A 19717-nucleotide genomic window follows, 5' to 3' on the forward strand; every position below is an offset into this window, starting at 1 on the left:
TTGATTTTTCTTTAAGACTTGTGGTAGTCATTAATGTAGGATTCTTTTTAAAACAAATAGTAAGAGAAAATTAACTTCAAATAAAAGCTAAAGGGTGAAATACACTTTACAAGGCTGTTACATAGGTTATAAGAAGACATTTGCACAAAGTTTAATACAAATCGTTTCTGGCTTATAGGGATTTGTACAGAATCTGATCTGATATTGTCTGTAGTGATGTCACTTGTTGCCTGGAGACTTCCGTTCAAACAAACTCCTACTGCTCTTTGTACTTAATGTAAAATAGGTGGCAGTGACAAACTGGAGCTTAATGCAATGTTGGTGCTGCTGCACTATGCTGGTTTTGTTGAAATCTCCAAGATGTTAAATCTACAAGATATGAAATCTGTAAAACCCTCCGGCTCTGATTGGTCACGCTCTACTGAGAAGAAGGAGCCTTGCTGCTGGAAAGTTGTAGCTTACCACAAATCCCATATCAAATCTGATCTGCAGGGGAATGGATTTAATATCAACCTGTGGCAGCTCTATTTTATTTAAGCTGTATTTAGATAAAGGTTGTAACTTAATGATTTTCTATATATGATTTTTAATATTTTGGTTGTGTGGGGTTTTTTTTGTTTTGTTTTTTTTGTTTTTTTAACTTTAATAATGACACAAACACAGCTATATTGAAAGACACATTTTATATTATTAAATAATTTATTTGTAATAGTTATCATAGATATATTTACTTATGCCCTGGTGTACATCTAATACGTGAAATCAATGGAAGCCTATGACTGCCTGCATGTAGCACCCCATTTAATTTCTGATTAATGAAACTGTACTGAGAGTAAACATTTCTCTTCATTGTATTCTATAAAGCCTCTCATGGGAACCTAGCGCACATATGTCCAAGGGGCTTTTATTACTATTCTCTCTATGCAGAAATCCATGCTGAACCATTGTGTGCTAATTAAAGACACTGTCATGCGTAGGCGTCTATGAGCCCAGTGGCACATTATTGTGGCTGCATAGCTTTGAGTTTTCTGCCATCTAATAACCTCCTCTTGTTTTTTCATATTTTGCTATTCTTTTTTTTTAGGAGTACATGCACATGAAATCCCAGATGTAGTTTTAGTGATATGACATTGTGAGGTTGCCCTGGGGTTTTACAACACAGCCAATGTTCCAATGGGATTATCATTTAGGGAAAACTGATGGCTGCGTGTAGTGCAGCAAATGCTTGGAGAGTTCACAAAGTAGTTACAGGAGGTGATGGAAGTGCCACTGCATCTTTTGCTTCAAGGATTAGAGTGATTTATTTATAAAACCATTATTTTTTTGTTGAGTTTATCTTGACTTATTTTCATGCACTCATTTGCTTCCGTTTATTTCCCCCAATAACCTGCTGTACAATTCACAAAATAGCTTTATTCTTGAAATTTATTTACTTATGTTTTGCTATTTTATGATATAATTAAATGTAGAGTGCTGAACTGAATTTGTATGCCTGTCTGGATCATAGCAGGATATGTAAGAAATCTGAAAAGTATTATTTTGAATGATTTTCCTTTTAACAGTCACATAACTCATTAAACACAGGGGAAGGCTGGATGAGATGCTGAAACCAGATAAGTTACTTCAAAGAAAATCTGTACCTCTTATCTCTCAAGATGCAGATTAATGATTTCTTGACATTTTGTGTTATTCTGATAACGCACACTTTCTCAAAGTTGGTGTGTGCACTCCCAGTGGCCACAAGGTAATTGTTGTTGGAACACATTAAGACAGTGAAATCGTGTCCTCTAAAGCATAGACTGATGCATAGACTAATTCATGTTCACAGGAGCTGTCGACCAGGTTACCCAATGTAGTTTCCATCCATCTTTCTTTATTGAATGTAATGGAATAATGTAAAATAATAATAATGTATTCTGATTCTTCTATTATAATTTCTCCAAGGAAGGCATGGCAAAAACTGCTAAAACACTGCAAATTTAAAACCGCACTGATTCAGGAAGCGTACAGGAGTAAATCAAATCACTGGTTAAATGTAATTTCCGTAAAGGTCAAAAGTTACCTGCCAGTGTTGAAGTATAGCATAGCTGCATTTTGCAGTTTGTGGTGGCAGCTCATGTATGACATTGGATGTTTGTTGCCCATTTTAGCATGAAATTGTCACTGTGCTGTATGACAACCCCTAAGTTGTGGATTAATGATGCATACTAATATTTTCTGCATACCATTTTCTGCACAGGGGAAGAATTGTCTTTTATTTTCTTACTTTGCAGCTTACAGCAGCAGGTTAGTATAGAGAAAGTGCAAGAGTTGAACTGTACAAAAATTGGATTTTCTGAAGCTAGTAATAAACAATTATTTATTCAACCTCTTTTTAGTTTCATTAATGTAACACAAAATCATTCAGGACAGTTTATACAGTACGAAAGAGAGCTTGTAGTGTTGTAGAGGAAAACCCTGTGATCTTTCCATGAGTAAGCAATTGATAATTGTGAGGAGTAAAAAGACCCACTTAACAAGAAGAAACATTGGGCAGCACCAAACTCAGGGAGGACAGCTTTTGACTCAACTGGGTGGGGTGAGAGGAGAGCAAAGAGGGGGAAAAAAAAGGTTGATCATTAAGAGATAGCAGACACTGAGCAGGCTGTTGGGGCCAGTAACTACAGACAAGACATGTACAGCTCTGGAACCAGAGATACGGGCAGAAAGGTAAGAAGAAAGAGGACAGAGAGGAAAGGGCACAAACTGCAGGAGAGAGAATATCACAAAGTTAATTAAATGTAAAAGTGAAGTCTAAAGTGTGGAGAGTAGAGGATAATTACTTAGAACATTATGGAAGGTCCCCATAGCAGCCTGAGCTTATAACGATATTATGATATTACTAAAGGATGACACAGGGATTACAAAAGTCCACCTTAGACATGCCAAACAATACTTTTTCACCATTACTGTGATACAGAATGTGCTCAATTTTGACAGCACTGGATAGTTGAAAGCTGGAAGTTCTAGAGACTTCGGTTATGTGTGGATACGGATATGCAGTCAGGCCCCTTAGTATTTGGACAGTAAGGCGTTTTTGTTTGGGGTTTTTTTTTCTACTTTTGTAAATCACACAGGGTTTTAAAATCAGTCAAGATTTTATTGAACTGCAGACCTTCAGGTTTAATTCAAAGAATTTACCAAAAGGAATGCATTGTTGTTGTTGTTGTTGTTGTTGTTATGATATCTGTTTATCTTTAATGATATTGGTCCATCTGTCAGTCCTCAACGTTCTGGAAAGAAATAATCTCAAAGGATTGTTCGTTGAACATAAGTTATCTTATAACTCAGACTCAGAATGTGTTAGGACAGTGATACATCTTTAAACATACAGCCGAATCTGAAATCAAGGTCTGCCTGTCAGCATTGATATGAAGGTGTGTTTACATAATTTGAGTGGTGTGAACTTGTTTTGGTTGTCTTGCTGAATGTCCAAAAAATGTGCCAAGATCTAAGATCAGCTTTAATACTTGGACAATCGCTGCATTTGCATGGCAGATGAGGCTGCCACTGAAGCAACAGGCAGAAGTTGTGCTAAGGCCATGTTGATAGGCTGCACAAGGTCTTAAGGTCCTATATAAAAGACCTGAGATACTATAGTCTAATGCAGGGGTGGGCAACTCCAGGCCTTGAGCGCCAGTGTCCTGCAGGTTTTAGATATCACCCTGGGTCAACACACCTGAATTAAATGATTAGTTCATTACCAGGGCTTTGGAGAACTTCAAGACATTTTCAGGAGGTAGCCATTTGAATCAGCTGTGTTGGATCAAGGACACATCTAAAACCTGCAGGACACTGGCCCTCGAGGCCTGGCGTTGCCCACTCCTGGTCTAATGGTATTGTAAATGATTCACAGAGCCATTTGACAGAACAAATGTCATGTAAGGTGTATGAAATCATGGAAGCTTTTTTTTATTCAAAACAACTTGATGAGGGCTAATACTTATTCTGAGAAAATATCTCTTTTACATCATCCTGTAAACCTAAAATGCTGCACATTTAAGCAGTAGGTCTTCTGGTTACTTAATCAGATGTGTATATTTTTTATCATGCTGTTATCGACCTTGAGAAGTCTGTTCAGAATATTCATTTATGAGGAGAACTATATGTCAGTTAGTGTATTTCTTTTAAGAAACCATTGTCATGACCGGTTGGTTACGTAGAACCACTGTCCCAACTGTGTGTTAGGTCATGACATGACTGGCGGGTTTTTGTAAATATGATTCTTTTCATGACATAATGTAAAGAAAAAGAATGTAAAGAGAAGTCATAAAGATACTTAAATAAGGGCCAATCTCAACAGAAACAGAAAAGTACCACTGCTGAATGATAAACTATTTAGATCACTAAAGAAATAATTTAAACAAACAAACAAAAAACCCACAATTTAAAAAAAACATTATATTTACCAGTGTCGAATTTTGAGATCTTTGTAGAAGAGATTTTATATTTAAGTCGTTTTCAATGCATGTATAAAGCTGTTGTTGCACCAGCCCAAGCAACACATTGCTGACTTTGCATGGTAAATCAGTAATAATACTTCTTAGTCCTTTTTGTTTGACAGCATGAATATTTTGAAATTGTAAATATAACTTGATCACCATTCAAATCTTTACGTTTTTCTCTGTATCTCTTTCTCCTAATGTTTTGTAGGTCCATTGCTGTGTGATGGACGACTGACACACCTCCTCTTCCCTTTGCTTCTTCTCTTGCGGGCTCCCCTGTTATTCAGTTTTGGTGAGCGAACATGCCCTAATAGCTGCCGATGTGAGGGAAAAACTGTCCATTGTGATTCATCTGGATTTTTAGATGTTCCAGAAAACATCTCAGTAGGCTGCCAGGGCCTTTCCCTGCGATACAATGAACTGCATACGCTGCTACCATATCAGTTTGCTCACCTCAGCCAGCTTCTCTGGATCTACTTAGACCACAATCAGATTTCAGTTGTTGACAGTCGAGCGTTCCAGGGGGTCCGCAGACTCAAAGAGCTCATTCTGAGCTCCAACAGGATTACAGCCCTACACAATTCAACATTTCATGGAATTCCAAATCTTCGAAGTCTGGACTTGTCCTACAACAAATTAGAAAATCTACAGCCCGGTCAATTCCATGGCTTACGAAAACTACAAAACCTTCACCTACGCTCCAATGGTCTCTCCAACATCCCAATTCGAGCATTTCTGGAGTGTCGAAGTTTGGAGTTTCTGGATTTGGGTTACAATCGAATCAAAGCTCTTACCCGCACAACTTTTCTGGGTCTACAGAAGCTGATGGAGTTACATCTGGAACATAACCAATTCTCTCGGATCAACTTTTTTTTGTTTCCACGTTTAGCCAACCTAAGATCACTTTATCTGCAGTGGAATCGAATTAGGGTGGTCAACCAGGGTCTGCCATGGACATGGTATACACTGCAGAAGCTTGATCTGTCTGGAAATGAAATTCAGACTCTGGACCCAGCTGTGTTTCACTGCTTGCCCAACCTGCAAGTCTTAAACCTGGAATCCAACAAGCTGTCCAATGTGTCTCAGGAGGCAGTGTCAGCGTGGATCTCACTGACCTCAATAAGTCTTGCTGGCAATATCTGGGATTGTGGAACTGGGATATGCCCACTTGTTGCTTGGTTGAGAAATTTTCGGGGTAGTAAAGACACAACAATGATATGCAGCAGCCCAAAGTATCTCCAGGGAGAAAAAGTCATGGATGCTACAAGGAGCCATGGTATTTGTGAGGAAACCGATTACATTCTGACTGAAACACCTTCACCAACATCAGAGCTCATTTCGGAAGCCACTGCCGAACCAACCTTTGGCCCCACAAGTGGCATTCCACCTATGCCACCGACCAGTACCTTTGGTCCTCTCCCACCATTTAGACCTCGACCCATTCCTCATCCTACCTTTCCCGGGCATATGAGCAAAGATCCCAGAGACTCAGTGGTTCGCCCTCGACCCACTCACATACCACCCCCAGAGATAGAGCACATGACTCTGCACAAAGTGGTTGTGGGCAGCGTAGCACTCTTCTTCACCATGTCATTAATCTTGACAGTTTTTTATGTTTTGTGGCGGCGCTACCCAGGTGCAACCAGGTTGCTGCAGCAGAGATCCATGGTGGGACGGAAGCGTCGCAAAAAGAGTCCAGAGCCAGAACAGAACCTCAGCTCCCAGCTCCAAGAGTATTACATGAGCTACAATCCTGCTGCAACACCGGAAGCATTGGAGGTGCTAGGCAATGGCACTGGTTCCTGCACTTGCACAATTTCTGGCTCCAGGGAGTGTGAGGTATGATCGATCGCATCAGCCTAAAAATAAAAACTCAAAATCAAAATACAAGACCCAACAGAGAGGTAAATCCTTTATCAAGTATGTACTGTAAAAACACTAATCACAGTAAAGCACCCTTAACTCTTCATTTAAAGCACGCTTGACTCCAAATGTTAGATGTCTCCAATTATTCCAGTTTTTTATTTTGAAACCGACTCTAAAGGGGAAAATACAAAACAGCTAATCTGATCTGATCTAGGAAAAGAAATCTACATCATGGTCTCAGAGGACTGCATTAACACAATAATTAATGCATGCATAATTTTTTGTTCTCTGAATTATATTGGTTATGGCTTTAATTACCATTCTTTTGCTTGGAATTTATCTTTGTATCACTGGTTATCTGGATGATCTTTTCAAAGCTACCCTTTTGAAAATGTTTTTCATGGTATGTAGACTTGAAAGCACAGGGAATAATTGGAAACTGTCTAACTAATTTGTAGACACTACTCCACATTAGCATTGCATGGCTTAGATGTTTTAAAGCTTTTTTGGCTTGCGTGTTTGGAGAAGTGAGAATGATGTGTTTCTGTGTGCGTGTTTGTGGACTAATGCATAAATGTGTGCCTACATAATTAATTTTTCTATTGAAAAATGCCAAATATACTATATTTAGCATCTATTAAGGTAAAATGGCAAGGGTCTACGAAGTGCAATGCTGTTAAGTAAGAATTTGGTAGTTTTGCTGTCACAAAGTGAGAGCAGCTGATCAATACTAGATAGAACATAAAGTTCAAATATATTGCCTATCGTCAGCTGAACATCCATTATAGATGTCTAAAGTTGATGATCTGCACTGAGTGTGTCTGGCGCACTGCATGCCTCCTCACTTGAGGAAATTTATGTTAATCTGCATAGAGGGGAGGCACTATGGTAATCCCAAAGCTTATGATATGGCTTAAATGAGGATCCCTCTGCTCTGGTAAGGAGTGAATGTATAAACCATTGTAATTACAACCACAAACATGAAGACATGTCTAATTTTGGGACGGAAATTTTACCTTTCAAAGTAATGACTGCACACCTGTGTGTTTTTCACCAATGGGCCCAAGATAGTTTAAGTAAATTAAAATACTTAAAATATTTTTGTCTAAATATTTTATTTTAAATGTGATTGATTTCAATTAAATTGAAAAAAGGGGGAATTGGAGGATACAATACATCAAATAATAGTTTTTTTTTCTCTAGCTATCCTAACTCATATTCAAACTTTGTGGGTTCTAATGTGAAAGAGGCTCACTGAGCAAAATGTTTAATTTTGAAATTTAAATTGTTTGGTACTATTCATTTTTACTTGAGCTATAAACTTAATTTTCTCACATTGTGAAGTTATAATATAATAAGTAAATGTCAGTAAGAAAATATATATATTTTTTCCTTCCCTGTAGGTGAAGTCAGCATTACAGATGTGGGGAGGTCGAATGAATTACAGCAAGTCAACCAAATCACCTAATCAAATCAGCCTGTTCCATATACTCTAAGTCGTAACTCACTTGATATTGACAATGGAGCAGGTCCAGCTTTTAACATTTTACATCAACAGTAAAATTGTTTTCAATCTCCTACTTGCAGTTATAGCAGTATTTTTATTCCAGTTTTCCTCATGGCATATGTTTACAAGGACATATTGACAGTTACAATGGTAGCTGGTTTGCTTTCATGATTCACTTTCATGATATTGGGCTATTGTAGAGTTCAGTCATAATGCACTGCATTATGATCGAATGGATAATGTCAGCAGTAACGATAAAGAGAAATGTACGAGGATTAAATTGATTTCAAGTGCTCCCAAGGTTTAAAAAAAATGGTGTGTGTGTGTTAAAATGACATGTACTTATATACAGAATAAACAAATGGCGATCTGTTTCATGCATAGATTTTTGTGAGCAAAGCAGCTAATCAAGCAGTCTGACTTCAAGGATGAATGAAGGAGCACTTCAAAGATGCAGTCCAGTGGTTAAGGGGTGAAACTAATGTCAAATCTAAAGCCAATTAGGATGCTATTCATCCAGAGGGTTATGGCTTCTTTCAAAAAATTCTCCACTTCCCCTTTGGTGCTTATTCAGTTTCAATTACAAGATGTCTTGGTGGCATAGAGGAGGTGTTTTGATATCTCTTTCCCAAAGCTTGTAATATTTGCTGAAGAAATCTCAATTTTGTGCAATGAGCCATAGCTTGAATGGATGTTTGCCCCTAAACTTTACTAGTACCCCAAAACTACCCCAATTGAAAACTCTTAAAAGAAACATACCTTTGCTTTTGTAAATAGAGAATCAGATGCCTGATTACGCCTGGGTTTGACCAATGCTAATCTACCCTCCAGAGATCAGAAACACAGCTGTATAGCTTTTCTCTGCTCTGAATAAATGAATCTGGGGCTCATCAGTTGCAAATGAAAACCAGCCAATAAAAGGTATCTTGCTCACTTGCATACTATGAAGGTTTTTTAAGCATTGCTTACCCTGCTACAAGGCCAAGCATCCAACACGCATTTACGCTGAACAAAGGACATTATGTTAAATTTACATATCTTTAGGCCGATTTTATTCAGTGGAGTATTTGCGGTTTTTTTCTGAACAAGGATGTTATTAACTTTTCACTGTAGAGAATAATGTGGGAAAACAAACTCAGTTAATAAAGTTAATTCTCACTTTCAAAATCCTACTTGGAATTTGGTAAAAAGCATTTAGATTAATAGTTTGTTGGGCTTTTTTTCATTGTTTTGTTTTTATAGATGTATTCAAATTCCAAAGAAGTCCATAACATCAGAGTTAGGTTCTTTGTAAAGAATTGAAAAAATGAATGTCTTTTAAAGATAAAAAAGTATTGTATACTTCATTTGAAAAGATTAAGAGATCTATATTTGTACAGTGTCTTGTGACTGCTGTGTTAGTCACCAGCACACAGCTTGACTCCAGTTTGATACAAACAAAAGCAATGCTCTGATTCTCTTTTAACTGCAAATATTTCTGTAGCAATCAGTGTCAGTGTAAGTATTGTTTCTCTCCACATAACCATAATCCAAATCTCATCATCTCAAAAACGATCTTTCCTTTTCAACATCACTGACGGTGTCTACAGTAGTTTGCTTGGGGGCGTTCTACACTGTTGCCTATTTCAGCCGTTTAATAATTGAGAAGCTGGTGTCAGCCTGGTTTAGTTTGATGAAAGTGCCATCTTGCTGGCTGTGCCTTTCATTACGGCTGTGTGCAACGCCAGCAGTCCCTTTTGGGTGGCAATGGGGACGAACAAAAGCTAGCACAACACATTTACTCTGGTGTGGCTAGAATTCGGTGAGGTATTCTGACTGACACGGCCCAGCAGGAGACAAGTCAATGTCTTTTTTACTTATATCCTAAAGATTTTGAGGCAAGAAACTCAACACTTAAAAGCCTGTGCAGCTCCAGAGGTTTGGGGTTTTTTTTTGGGGGGGGGGGGGGTTTCACAGGTTGAGGTTAGCTGCAGTTATGCATGGCGTTTGCTGAGATCACCAAAATGGATCAGTAATACACCATGTACAGAATTCAAATATGGGCAGGTCTCTCATGTAGGAGTTGTGGAAAATTTACAGCTATTGGAGGAAAAAAAAAAAACAGCTTTAGACGTGGTGCCTAAATGATTGCAAGCATTACCACAAATAGAAATGAAACACGGCTTATTTCAGGAAGCTCATATGTGTGGGTATACTCTGCTATTCGAGATCCACAACTATCATCCTATTCATCTTATTAAAACTTCCCTTGAAGCTTTAATAAGCCCTGGTAGGCCTATTGACTCATTGTTTCTATACCAAAATAGTGATGTTCATGAATCTTCAAAATAGTGAATGCTGAAGTTTAATTTACATAATAGCATTACATTAACAGGCGGCATGAAGTTTAAAGCATAAATGGGTGACTCTTTTAAATATTAGAATGATAATCTTTGCCTTCTGATTCATTTTGTTGCTGATCACATTCGGTTGGCAACACAGTGCTGTATTTCATTGTAGATGGGTTCAGCTACTTTGAAATATTGGAAAAATTGGAATAGTCTTTGTTATAACACTGAATATGTTTCAATCACATTTTTATATTTCTAAAATTATTTTCTAAATCTTTGGAATGCCTTTTAAATAATAAAAAATGATACCCCAGTTAATACACAATTTATTATAATTAAACTGAAAAAAAAATCAATGTAATTTAAGAAACATATTTCTTTCTGTCAGCAGTAAAACAACTATTAACAAATTCTGTTATAAAGTGATATTGTAAAAGGTCAATTATACATATTTTGACATAGCTACAATTATAAGAAAAAGATAGTAGTAAAACATACGAGCATGGTTGCAGTGTGAGCATTACGTCATGCTGCTCAGCTCTGTGGCTATAATATAGCAGTGCACAGTTTGAACTCATTGTATTCAGTTTTGGTGTTGATAAAGTTGACAATTCTGCCCAGACAATGAAATTCACAGACTCTGTGTGTGAGCTATAATAACAGGCGAATTGGTTCATCTTGTTTATTTTATTTTTTTTAAAGATGTTTTTGCTGCATTTCTTTTTAAGACTTCAAAGCATAAATTAACTTCATCTTGGGCTTGTTTGTGATCTTCGTACATGTTGACAGATTATTGAGTAGTACAAATTGTTACACATACCTATAGGGCAGTTAAAATAAATAATACTGGGATGCATATTTTGATCTTAAGAGCTCATTACATGTATTTTTGGTAAGCAGTTGTAATGATTTTAATGTTGTACAGTATTGTGTTGTATGTGTGTGGAAAGGCAATCATATATGTTTAAAATACTGTTATAATAGCACGCTTTGACATAAACAGTCACTAAAACAGTTTAAGAAATCAACATGAGGTGAGTGATGTTTGATTGTCCCATAGGATAAACTGAAAAAGTAGATTTGGCAGTTCATTCTCTCATTGGTCTTTCCTCAAGCGATCCCTGCTTCTGGGAGATACTGTGCTGGTATCCTACCCCCACCCTTTACGTTAACATGGCTTTGAAGAGAGGCGGGTGTTACACAGTCAGCCCCAGCGTACACTTTGCATGTCCCCTGGCTAATTTCCCCTCTAGTCCCGTTCCACTTGACAGGCGTTCTTCCAAAAACCATTTAGAAGAACACTTTCATTTTCTGCTCTCTCTCCCCTTTACCTCATCAGCTCTAAGGAACCATTAAGAGCTTAAGTGCAAGCAGGCATACACTACTGAGAAAGATCTCAATGAATATACAGTAAGTCTCACACCCCTGATTCCAGTTTAGTCATTTGCTCCCTCACTTCCCCTCCTGCCCCAAATTCTCCCTTGCAGGCACTAAAACAGCTTTTAATATGTGCATCATGCAATCCTCTCCGGTCTTACATTATTAAATTCATCATTTCTGTGATCGTGCAAGATAGAGTTTAAAGTAACTGAATTATTAAGAGTTTTTTTGGTCTATAGTAAGCTTTCTGTCTTGTTTTCTCTTGTTTTTTAAACTTTCTGTGTCTTATGCTCCAGAGAGCAAGATCCTGCTGCTCCTGTCAGCCAATAACTGAACCTCTTTTAATGGAAACGGAGGGCTAATGAGGGAGCGATATATATTTCTGGCTGCACGGCCCAAGTATTTTTCCAGTTGACATAACAGAGAAAAACTGCAAAACATCTTACTTTATCATCATTTAAAATGGCGGACAGTTGGAACAGCTGCTTGTATGACAATGCCAAGATGTCCCTTGGTGAGAAGTATTTCCACTTCTTCGGTGCAACAAACCTCTTAGCCCTCTCAGAGGGACAATTTCATGCCCTTTTCCCTCGATTGCTGGGTCATCCTCAAAAGAACTCCCAGGAAGGTTGTGCTGGATGATGATGCATGTACTAAAATGTAGATGTGATTCTGCACCCTAGGCACTCCCTCCTATCTCACATGAAGAGATGCAGTCATACATACACAACACAAACCCCGGTGAGTGGTGTATTCTTAGCAGCTTCTGGAGCCTGATTTGGCCCTGGAGCTAAGACAAATAAGGATCTTCTGTTTTACTGGATATCACACCAAAAACAGAGAGGAGATTCTATAGTATATTTTTTTTGAACAGTTTTTAGACTGAAAAGGGGAAAACAGCTCAGTGGCACCTTATATAAAAGATCCACCTCCGCGTTTGCCCTAAATTGAATTTTCTAATCTGCTACCTGCCCCCCTCCTCTCCCTTCTTCTTGCCGTTGGCTTTGGCAGCCACTGTATACTTCATCCTCAGATAACAGTAGCATCAACCCACCCACCTCACTTGTTCTGTCAAACACAAGGCACACAAACACACAAACATCTTGTTTTGCTTCAGTCTTAATAACTGCAAAGCTGGCACATGTACACACACGTACTAAAATGTGCAGATACAAAAATGAGAATAAGGATAACTCACTATGTCATCACATTCACTGCAGAGACAGGTCGAAAAAGATATTAACATATATACAGTGGGGCAAAAAAGTATTTAGTCAGCCACCGATTGTGCAAGTTCCCCCACCTAAAATGATGACAGAGGTCAGTAATTTGCACCAGAGGTACACTTCAACTGTGAGAGACAGAATGTGAAAAAAGAATCCATGAATCCACATGGTAGGATTTGTAAAGAATTTATTCATAAATCAGGGTGGAAAATAAGTATTTGGTCAATAAAAAAAATACAACTCAATACTTTGTAACATAACCTTTGTTGGCAATAACAGAGGTCAAACGTTTACTATAGGTCTTTATCAGGTTTGCACACACAGTAGCTGGTATTTTGGCCCATTCCTCCATGCAGATCTTCTCGAGAGCAGTGATGTTTTGGGGCTGTCGCCGAGCAACACAGACTTTCAACTCCCGCCACATATTTTCTATGGGGTTGAGGTCTGAAGACTGGCTAGGCCACTCCAGGACTTTCAAATGCTTCTTACGGAGCCACTCCTTTGTTGCCCGGGCGGTGTGTTTTGGATCATTGTCATGTTGGAAAACCCAGCCTCGTTTCATCTTCAAAGTTCTCACTGATGGAAGGAGGTTTTGGCTCAAAATCTCACGATACATGGCCCCATTCATTCTGTCCTTAACACGGATCAGTCGTCCTGTCCCCTTGGCGAAAAACAGCCCCATAGCATGATGTTTCCACACCCATGCTTCACAGTAGGTATGGTGTTCTTGGGATGCAACTCAGTATTCTTCGTCCTCCAAACACGACGAGTTGAGTTTATACCAAAAAGTTCTACTTTGGTTTCATCTGACCACATGACATTCTCCCAATCCTCTGCTGTATCATCCATGTGCTCTCTGGCAAACTTCAGACGGGCCTGGACATGCACTGGCTTCAGCAGCGGAACACGTCTGGCACTGCGGGATTTGATTCCCTGCCGTTGTAGTGTGTTACTGATGGTGACCTTTGTTACTTTGGTCCCAGCTCTCTGCAGGTCATTCACCAGGTCCCCCCGTGTGGTTCTGGGATCTTTGCTCACCGTTCTCATGATCATTTTGACCCCACGGGATGAGATCTTGCGTGGAGCCCCAGATCGTGGGAGATTATCAGTGATCTTGTATGTCTTCCATTTTCTGATGATTGCTCCCACAGTTGATTTTTTTTCACACCAAGCTGCTTGCCTATTGTAGATTCACTCTTCCCAGTCTGGTGCAGGTCTACAATACTTTTCCTGGTGTCCTTCGAAAGCTCTTTGGTCTTGGCCATGGCGGAGTTTGGAGTCTGACTGTTTGAGGCTGTGGACAGGTGTCTTTTATACAGATGATGAGTTCAAACAGGTGCCATTCATACAGGTAACGAGTGGGGGACAGAAAAGCTTCTTACAGAAGACGTTACAGGTCTGTGAGAGCCAGAGATTTTCCATGTTTGAGGTGACCAAATACTTATTTTCCACCCTGATTTACGAATAAATTCTTTACAAATCCTACCATGTGAATTCATGGATTTTTTTTTTTTTTTTCACATTCTGTCTCTCACAGTTGAAGTGTACCTCTGGTGCAAATTACTGACCTCTGTCATCATTTTAGGTGGGGGAACTTGCACAATCGGTGGCTGACTAAATACTTTTTTGCCCCACTGTAACTAGACACACTGACACAGGTAAATTGTGTAGTAATTATGCATTTAATGTTAGTAAAGCAACTGACAAATGTAGCAAGGATAAAGAAAATAAAGGTAGGAAAAAAAAAAAGGTAAGGAACTTGCAACAAATGTTTCTGGCCATTCTTGAACTGTAATAGCAGGCAGTCTGACCTCTGCGACACGTATCTTAAGTTAGTAAGCAACAGCAAAAAAATAGGTGAATAAACATATATTGAACCTCTGTCTTAATGTGACACTCATATGCCATATGCGTTTCATACCATTTACTGCCTTAAACTGAATCAATCAATAGATCAAAAATGAATGGGCAGTTCTTGTCACCTTCATAGTCAGCAGGATTTATTTCAACAACACCCATCTAGTCAAGAGCGTGTCTGTTTCATGCCAGAAGCCACAAAACCTCATTAAGTGTCATCACACAAAAAAGGGGATTTCTTTTTTTTTTTTTTTTTTTTTAAATGAAACTAACTTCTTAAAAAATTTAATATTACTTAAAATTAAGCCACACAGTATGAAATTAACTTCAAAAATGAATCTACTTTGTATTGACTTTCCATTTGCCTGCAGTGCTAGTCTTGCAGAATACAGCAATTCATCTCCAGCACACTTCTTCATCCTGCTCTTATTTAATACAAGTAAATGGGTGTAAATGGGTGTGGAAGACAGTGCCCTAAAGCTAGTGAAGCAATAAGATCTTTGCGTGATTGGCTAAGTAGTTAATAAACAACTCACGTAAGACGTTGTCCTTGCTTTTTATTGCTGATACTCTTAGTAGTTTTTAACCAGAAACTTTTATCCGCTATTCTCCATTCTTTGAAGAAACAATGGTGTGTTGAGAAAAGATTTTCAAATTAAGTAGGAATGCTGGGATGTGGGATAAAGTGTGTTGCCTTCAGTTGAGATTTTTCTCAATTGTATTTGAGACGGTTTTCTTTGCAGCATTGTGCAGCTGAACAAAACTCCAGCAATAACCTAGCATGCAAATGCCAAGATGGAGAAATGCATATGGTTTGTTGGGATGAGACTGCTGATTCTTCATATTAGGTTTAGCAGAATACATTTACTCAGGTAGAGAATTATGAAGTGCAGTAAATACATGTGTCTTTCTACCAAACAGTGTGGCGAGGAGTGGTAGTAGCACAAAATCAACATGTACATTTATGTTGGGTGGCGGCCAGGAGCGGAGGCCCTGGTGGACTGACCCCCGGCTGCCAAGACTGGCAATAGGGACATGGAATGTCACCTCTCTGGTGGGGAAGGAGCCTGAGTTAGTGCGTGAGGTTGAGAGGTACCGGCTAGATATAGTCGGGCTCACCTCTACACATGGCTTGGGCTCTAGAACCAGTCTCCTGGAGAGGGGCTGGACTCTGTCTCAGTTTGGAGTTGCCCCTGGTGAGAGGCGGCGGGCTGGGGTGGGTATCCTAATATCCCCTCGGCTTGCTGCCGGTACGTTGGGGTTTTTCCCGGTGGACGAGAGGGTTTGTTCCCTGCGCCTTAGGGTCGGGGAACGGGTCCTGACTGTCATCTGCGCTTATGCGCCGAGTGGCAGTTCAGAGTACCCAGCCTTCTTAGAGTCCCTGGGGGGGGGTGCTGGAGGGTGCTCCACCTGGAGACTCTGTTGTCCTGCTGGGAGACTTCAATGCTCACGTGGGTAACGACAGCGAGACCTGGAGGGGCGTGATTGGGAGGAACGGCCTCCCTGATCTGAACCCGAGCGGTGCTCTGTTATTGGACTTCTGTGCTAACCACAGTTTGGCCATAACGAACACCCTGTTTGAACATAAGAGTGTCCATAAGTGCACGTGGCACCAGGACGCTCTAGGCCGTAGGTCGATGATCGATTTTGTAATCGTATCAGCAGATCTGCGACCATATGTTCTGGACACTCGGGTAAAAGAGAGGGGCTGAGCTGTCAACTGATCACCACCTGGTGGTGAGTTGGATCAGGTGGCGGGGGAGGACGCTGGACAGACCTGGTGCACCTAAACGCGTAGTGAGGGTGTGCTGGGAAGGTCTAGCAGAGGCCCCAGTCCGCGAGATCTTCAATGCACACCTCCGGCAGAGCTTCAACAGCATTCCGAGGGAGACCGGGGACATTGAGTCCGAATGGACCATGTTCAGCGTCTCCATTGCCGAAGCTGCTGCATTGAGCTGCGGCCGCAAGGTGGTGGGTGCCTGCCGTGGTGGTAATCCCCGAACCAAATGGTGGACACCAGAGGTGAAGGGAGCCACCAGGCTGAAGAAGGAGTCCTATCGGGCTTGGTTAGCCTGTGGGACTCCGGAGGCAGCCGACAGGTATCGACAGGCCAAGCGGAATGCGGCTCGGGCAGTGGCTGAAGCAAAAACTCGGGTGTGGGAGGAGTTCGGAGAGGCCATGGAAAAAGACTTTCGGACTGCCTCGAAGAGATTCTGGCAAACCGTCAGACGTCTCAGGAGGGGAAAGCGGTGCTCTACCTGCACTGTGTATAGTGCTGGCGGAGCGCTGCTGACGTCGACTGAGAAAATTGTCAGGCGGTGGAAGGAATACTTCAAGGACCTCCTTAATCCCACTGACACGTCTTCCGAGGAGGAAGCAGTCTGGGGATGAGGGGAATGACCCGCCAATTTCCGGGGGCGAGGTCACTGAGGCAGTTAAACAACTCCTTGGTGGCAGAGCCCCTGGTGTTGATGAGGTCCGCCCCGAGTTCCTGAAGGCTCTGGACGTTGTAGGGCTGTCCTGGTTGACACGCCTCTGCAATGTTGCGTGGAGATCAGGGGCAGTACCTGTGGACTGGCAGACCGGGGTGGTGGTCCCCATCTTTAAGAAAGGGGACCGGAGGGTGTGTTCCAACTACAGGGGGATCACACTCCTCAGCCTCCCTGGGAAAGTCTATGCCAGGGTGCTGGAAAGGAGAGTTCGTCCGTTAGTCGAACCTCGGATACAGGAGGAACAATGCGGTTTTCGTCCTAGTCGCGGAACACTGGACCAGCTCTTTATCCTCTCCAGGATACTTGAGGGTGCATGGGAGTTTGCCCAACCAGTCTACATGTGTTTTGTGGACTTGGAGAAGGCATTCGACCGTGTCCCTCGGGGTATCCTGTGGGAGGTGTTGCGGGAATATGGGGTGTCTGGCCCATTGCTACGGGCCATTCGATCCCTATACAACCATTGCAAGAGCTTGGTTCGCATTGCCGGCAATAAGTCGGATTCGTTCCCGGTGGGTGATGGGCTTCGCCAGGGCTGCCCTTTGTCTCCGGTTCTGTTCATAATTTTTATGGACAGGATTTCTAGGCGCAGCCAAGTGGCGGAGGGCTTTCGCTTTGGTGGCCTCAGAATCTCATCTCTGATTTTTGCAGATGATGTGGTTCTGTTGGCTTCATCGGGTGAAGGCCTCCAGCTCGCACTGGAATGGTTCGCAGCCGAGTGTGAAGCAGCGGGAATGAGGATCAGCACCTCCAAATCTGAGGCCATGGTTCTCAGCCGGAAAAGGGTGGAGTGCCCACTCCGGGTCGGGGATGAGTTCCTGCCCCAAGTGGAGGAGTTCAAGTATCTCGGGGTCTTGTTCGCGAGTGATGGGAGAAGGGAGCCGGAGATCGACAGACGGATTGGGGCTGCAGCTGCAGTAATGCGGACGTTGCACCGGTCCGTCGTGGTGAAGAGGGAGCTGAGTGTAAAAGCGAAGCTCTCAATTTACCGGTCGATCTACGTCCCTACCCTCACCTATGGCCACGAGCTGTGGGTAGTGACCGAAAGAACGAGATCGCGGATACAAGCGGCAGAAATGAGCTTCCTCCGAAGGGTGGCTGGCCTCTCCCTTAGGGTGAGAAGTTCGGCCATCCGGGAGGAGCTCAGAGTAGAGCAGCTGCTCCTCCACATCGAAAGGAGCCAGCTGAGGTGGTTCGGGCATCTGACAAGGATGCCCCCTGGGCGCCTCCTGGGTGAGGTGTTCCAGGCATGTCCCACCGGGAGGAGGCCCCGGGGCAGACCCAGGACACGCTGGAGAGATTATATCTCTCGGCTGGCCTGGGAACGCCTTGGTATTCCCCCGGACAAGCTGGAGGAGGTGGCTGGGGAGAGGGAGGTCTGGGCCTCTTTGCTTAGGCTGCTGCCCCCGCGACCCGACCCCGGACAAAGCGGATGACGATGGATGGATGGATGGACATTTATGATTTCAGCTTAATGCAAATACCAGTATGGAAACATTGTCATTCACAAGGGTATCAAATACTCACATTTTCAAAGCCAGTAGCATCAGACTGATATTAACAAGGTTTCCTTTGGTATTGGTGTCTTGATCAGGCTGAGTGTTGGCTATATTAAAGTTCAACATTCCAAGGGCACTGCTAGTTATAGGTTAACTGGCTAAGTTAACTCACTGAGTTAATCCAGGGAAAATGGTACAGCCAGTGCAATGCACACCAGTGTCGAAGGACAAAAAAAAAAAGTATGATATTTCAGACTGGACCAAAGCAGCAGACCAAACGTCCACTGCAGGGCCTAAATATGCTGTACTTTATGGAGCTGATTCTTTTTTCTTCTCCATGATGATCCTTGTAATCGTCTTTCAAACCCTCACAATGAATCTTTACTCATTAGTTGGAGCCCTGTAGTGTAGCATTCTAATTCTGCAGGGAATAAGCATCCACAACTATCTTCCCATTTGTCTTATTAAAACTTCCCTTGTAGCACCTTTTGATTCCTCATTGCTGTTTTATTTCCAACTGTGAAGCATTTGAGTTTAGAAAATGTGAGAAAATAAAGGCTGAAGGAAGTCGGCTGGAATGAAAATGTGGAACAAGGAGGCACTATGCCATTTGTGCTATTTATATCATTAAGAGGTTGGTGGCTAATGTGCAGCCAGGCAAGGAATCCCATGAAATCACCTCTATGTAGGAAGAGCATGGCTGTAGTATCATAAGAGGGTTTACAGCAATGACCAGTGTATCCTGACAAGCTGTCTGCGCTAGACAGACTGTACCCTATGAACCTTGAAACTGTGTGAAGGTAGTTTAGTCATAAAAAATACTTCGTTGTTCTCTTCAAAAGACATAGGTTAGAGTAATTAATTGTGTGTCAATAGTTTGAACTGCACAATGCTTTTTGGTTATGAAATCTCAAAGAGTTATTTTGGGCTCCAAGGCCTATCAGGTAAAAATAAAAAAAACCACCAATTTAACCAATTCAAACGGTTTTACATACATTTTTTAAAGTAAGTACAATATTATTTTTGCCCTCTTTATGCATTGCTTATATAATAAGGATCAAATAGGACTGCAACCTTTG

The 19717-nt window shown here is 41.4% G+C and overlaps 1 protein-coding gene across 4 annotated transcripts in view; it reads left to right on the forward strand.

Moving 5' to 3' along the window:
• lrrtm4l1 (leucine rich repeat transmembrane neuronal 4 like 1) overlaps window positions 1–19717 on the forward strand; it is a 65716-nt gene that overhangs the window by 12397 nt on the left and 33602 nt on the right. Inside the window, exons 2-3 of one of the 4 annotated variants that reach the window (XR_013099478.1) lie at window positions 4693–6388; window positions 7754–7828. Coding sequence is in view for 2 of the 4 variants with exons in the window: in XM_004538417.3 (XP_004538474.1) it covers window positions 4693–6323; window positions 7754–7846 (1724 nt within the window). In the remaining 2 variants the exon portion in view is untranslated. Of the gene's footprint in view, window positions 1–4692; window positions 6389–7753; window positions 8215–19717 lie in introns of those variants that run through there. The other 3 variants (XM_004538417.3, XR_013099477.1, XM_024803002.2) reach the window with 3 other exon arrangements.

Source organism: Maylandia zebra, linkage group LG7 (genome assembly GCF_041146795.1).
Source record: "Maylandia zebra isolate NMK-2024a linkage group LG7, Mzebra_GT3a, whole genome shotgun sequence".
NCBI lineage: Eukaryota > Metazoa > Chordata > Actinopteri > Cichliformes > Cichlidae > Maylandia > Maylandia zebra.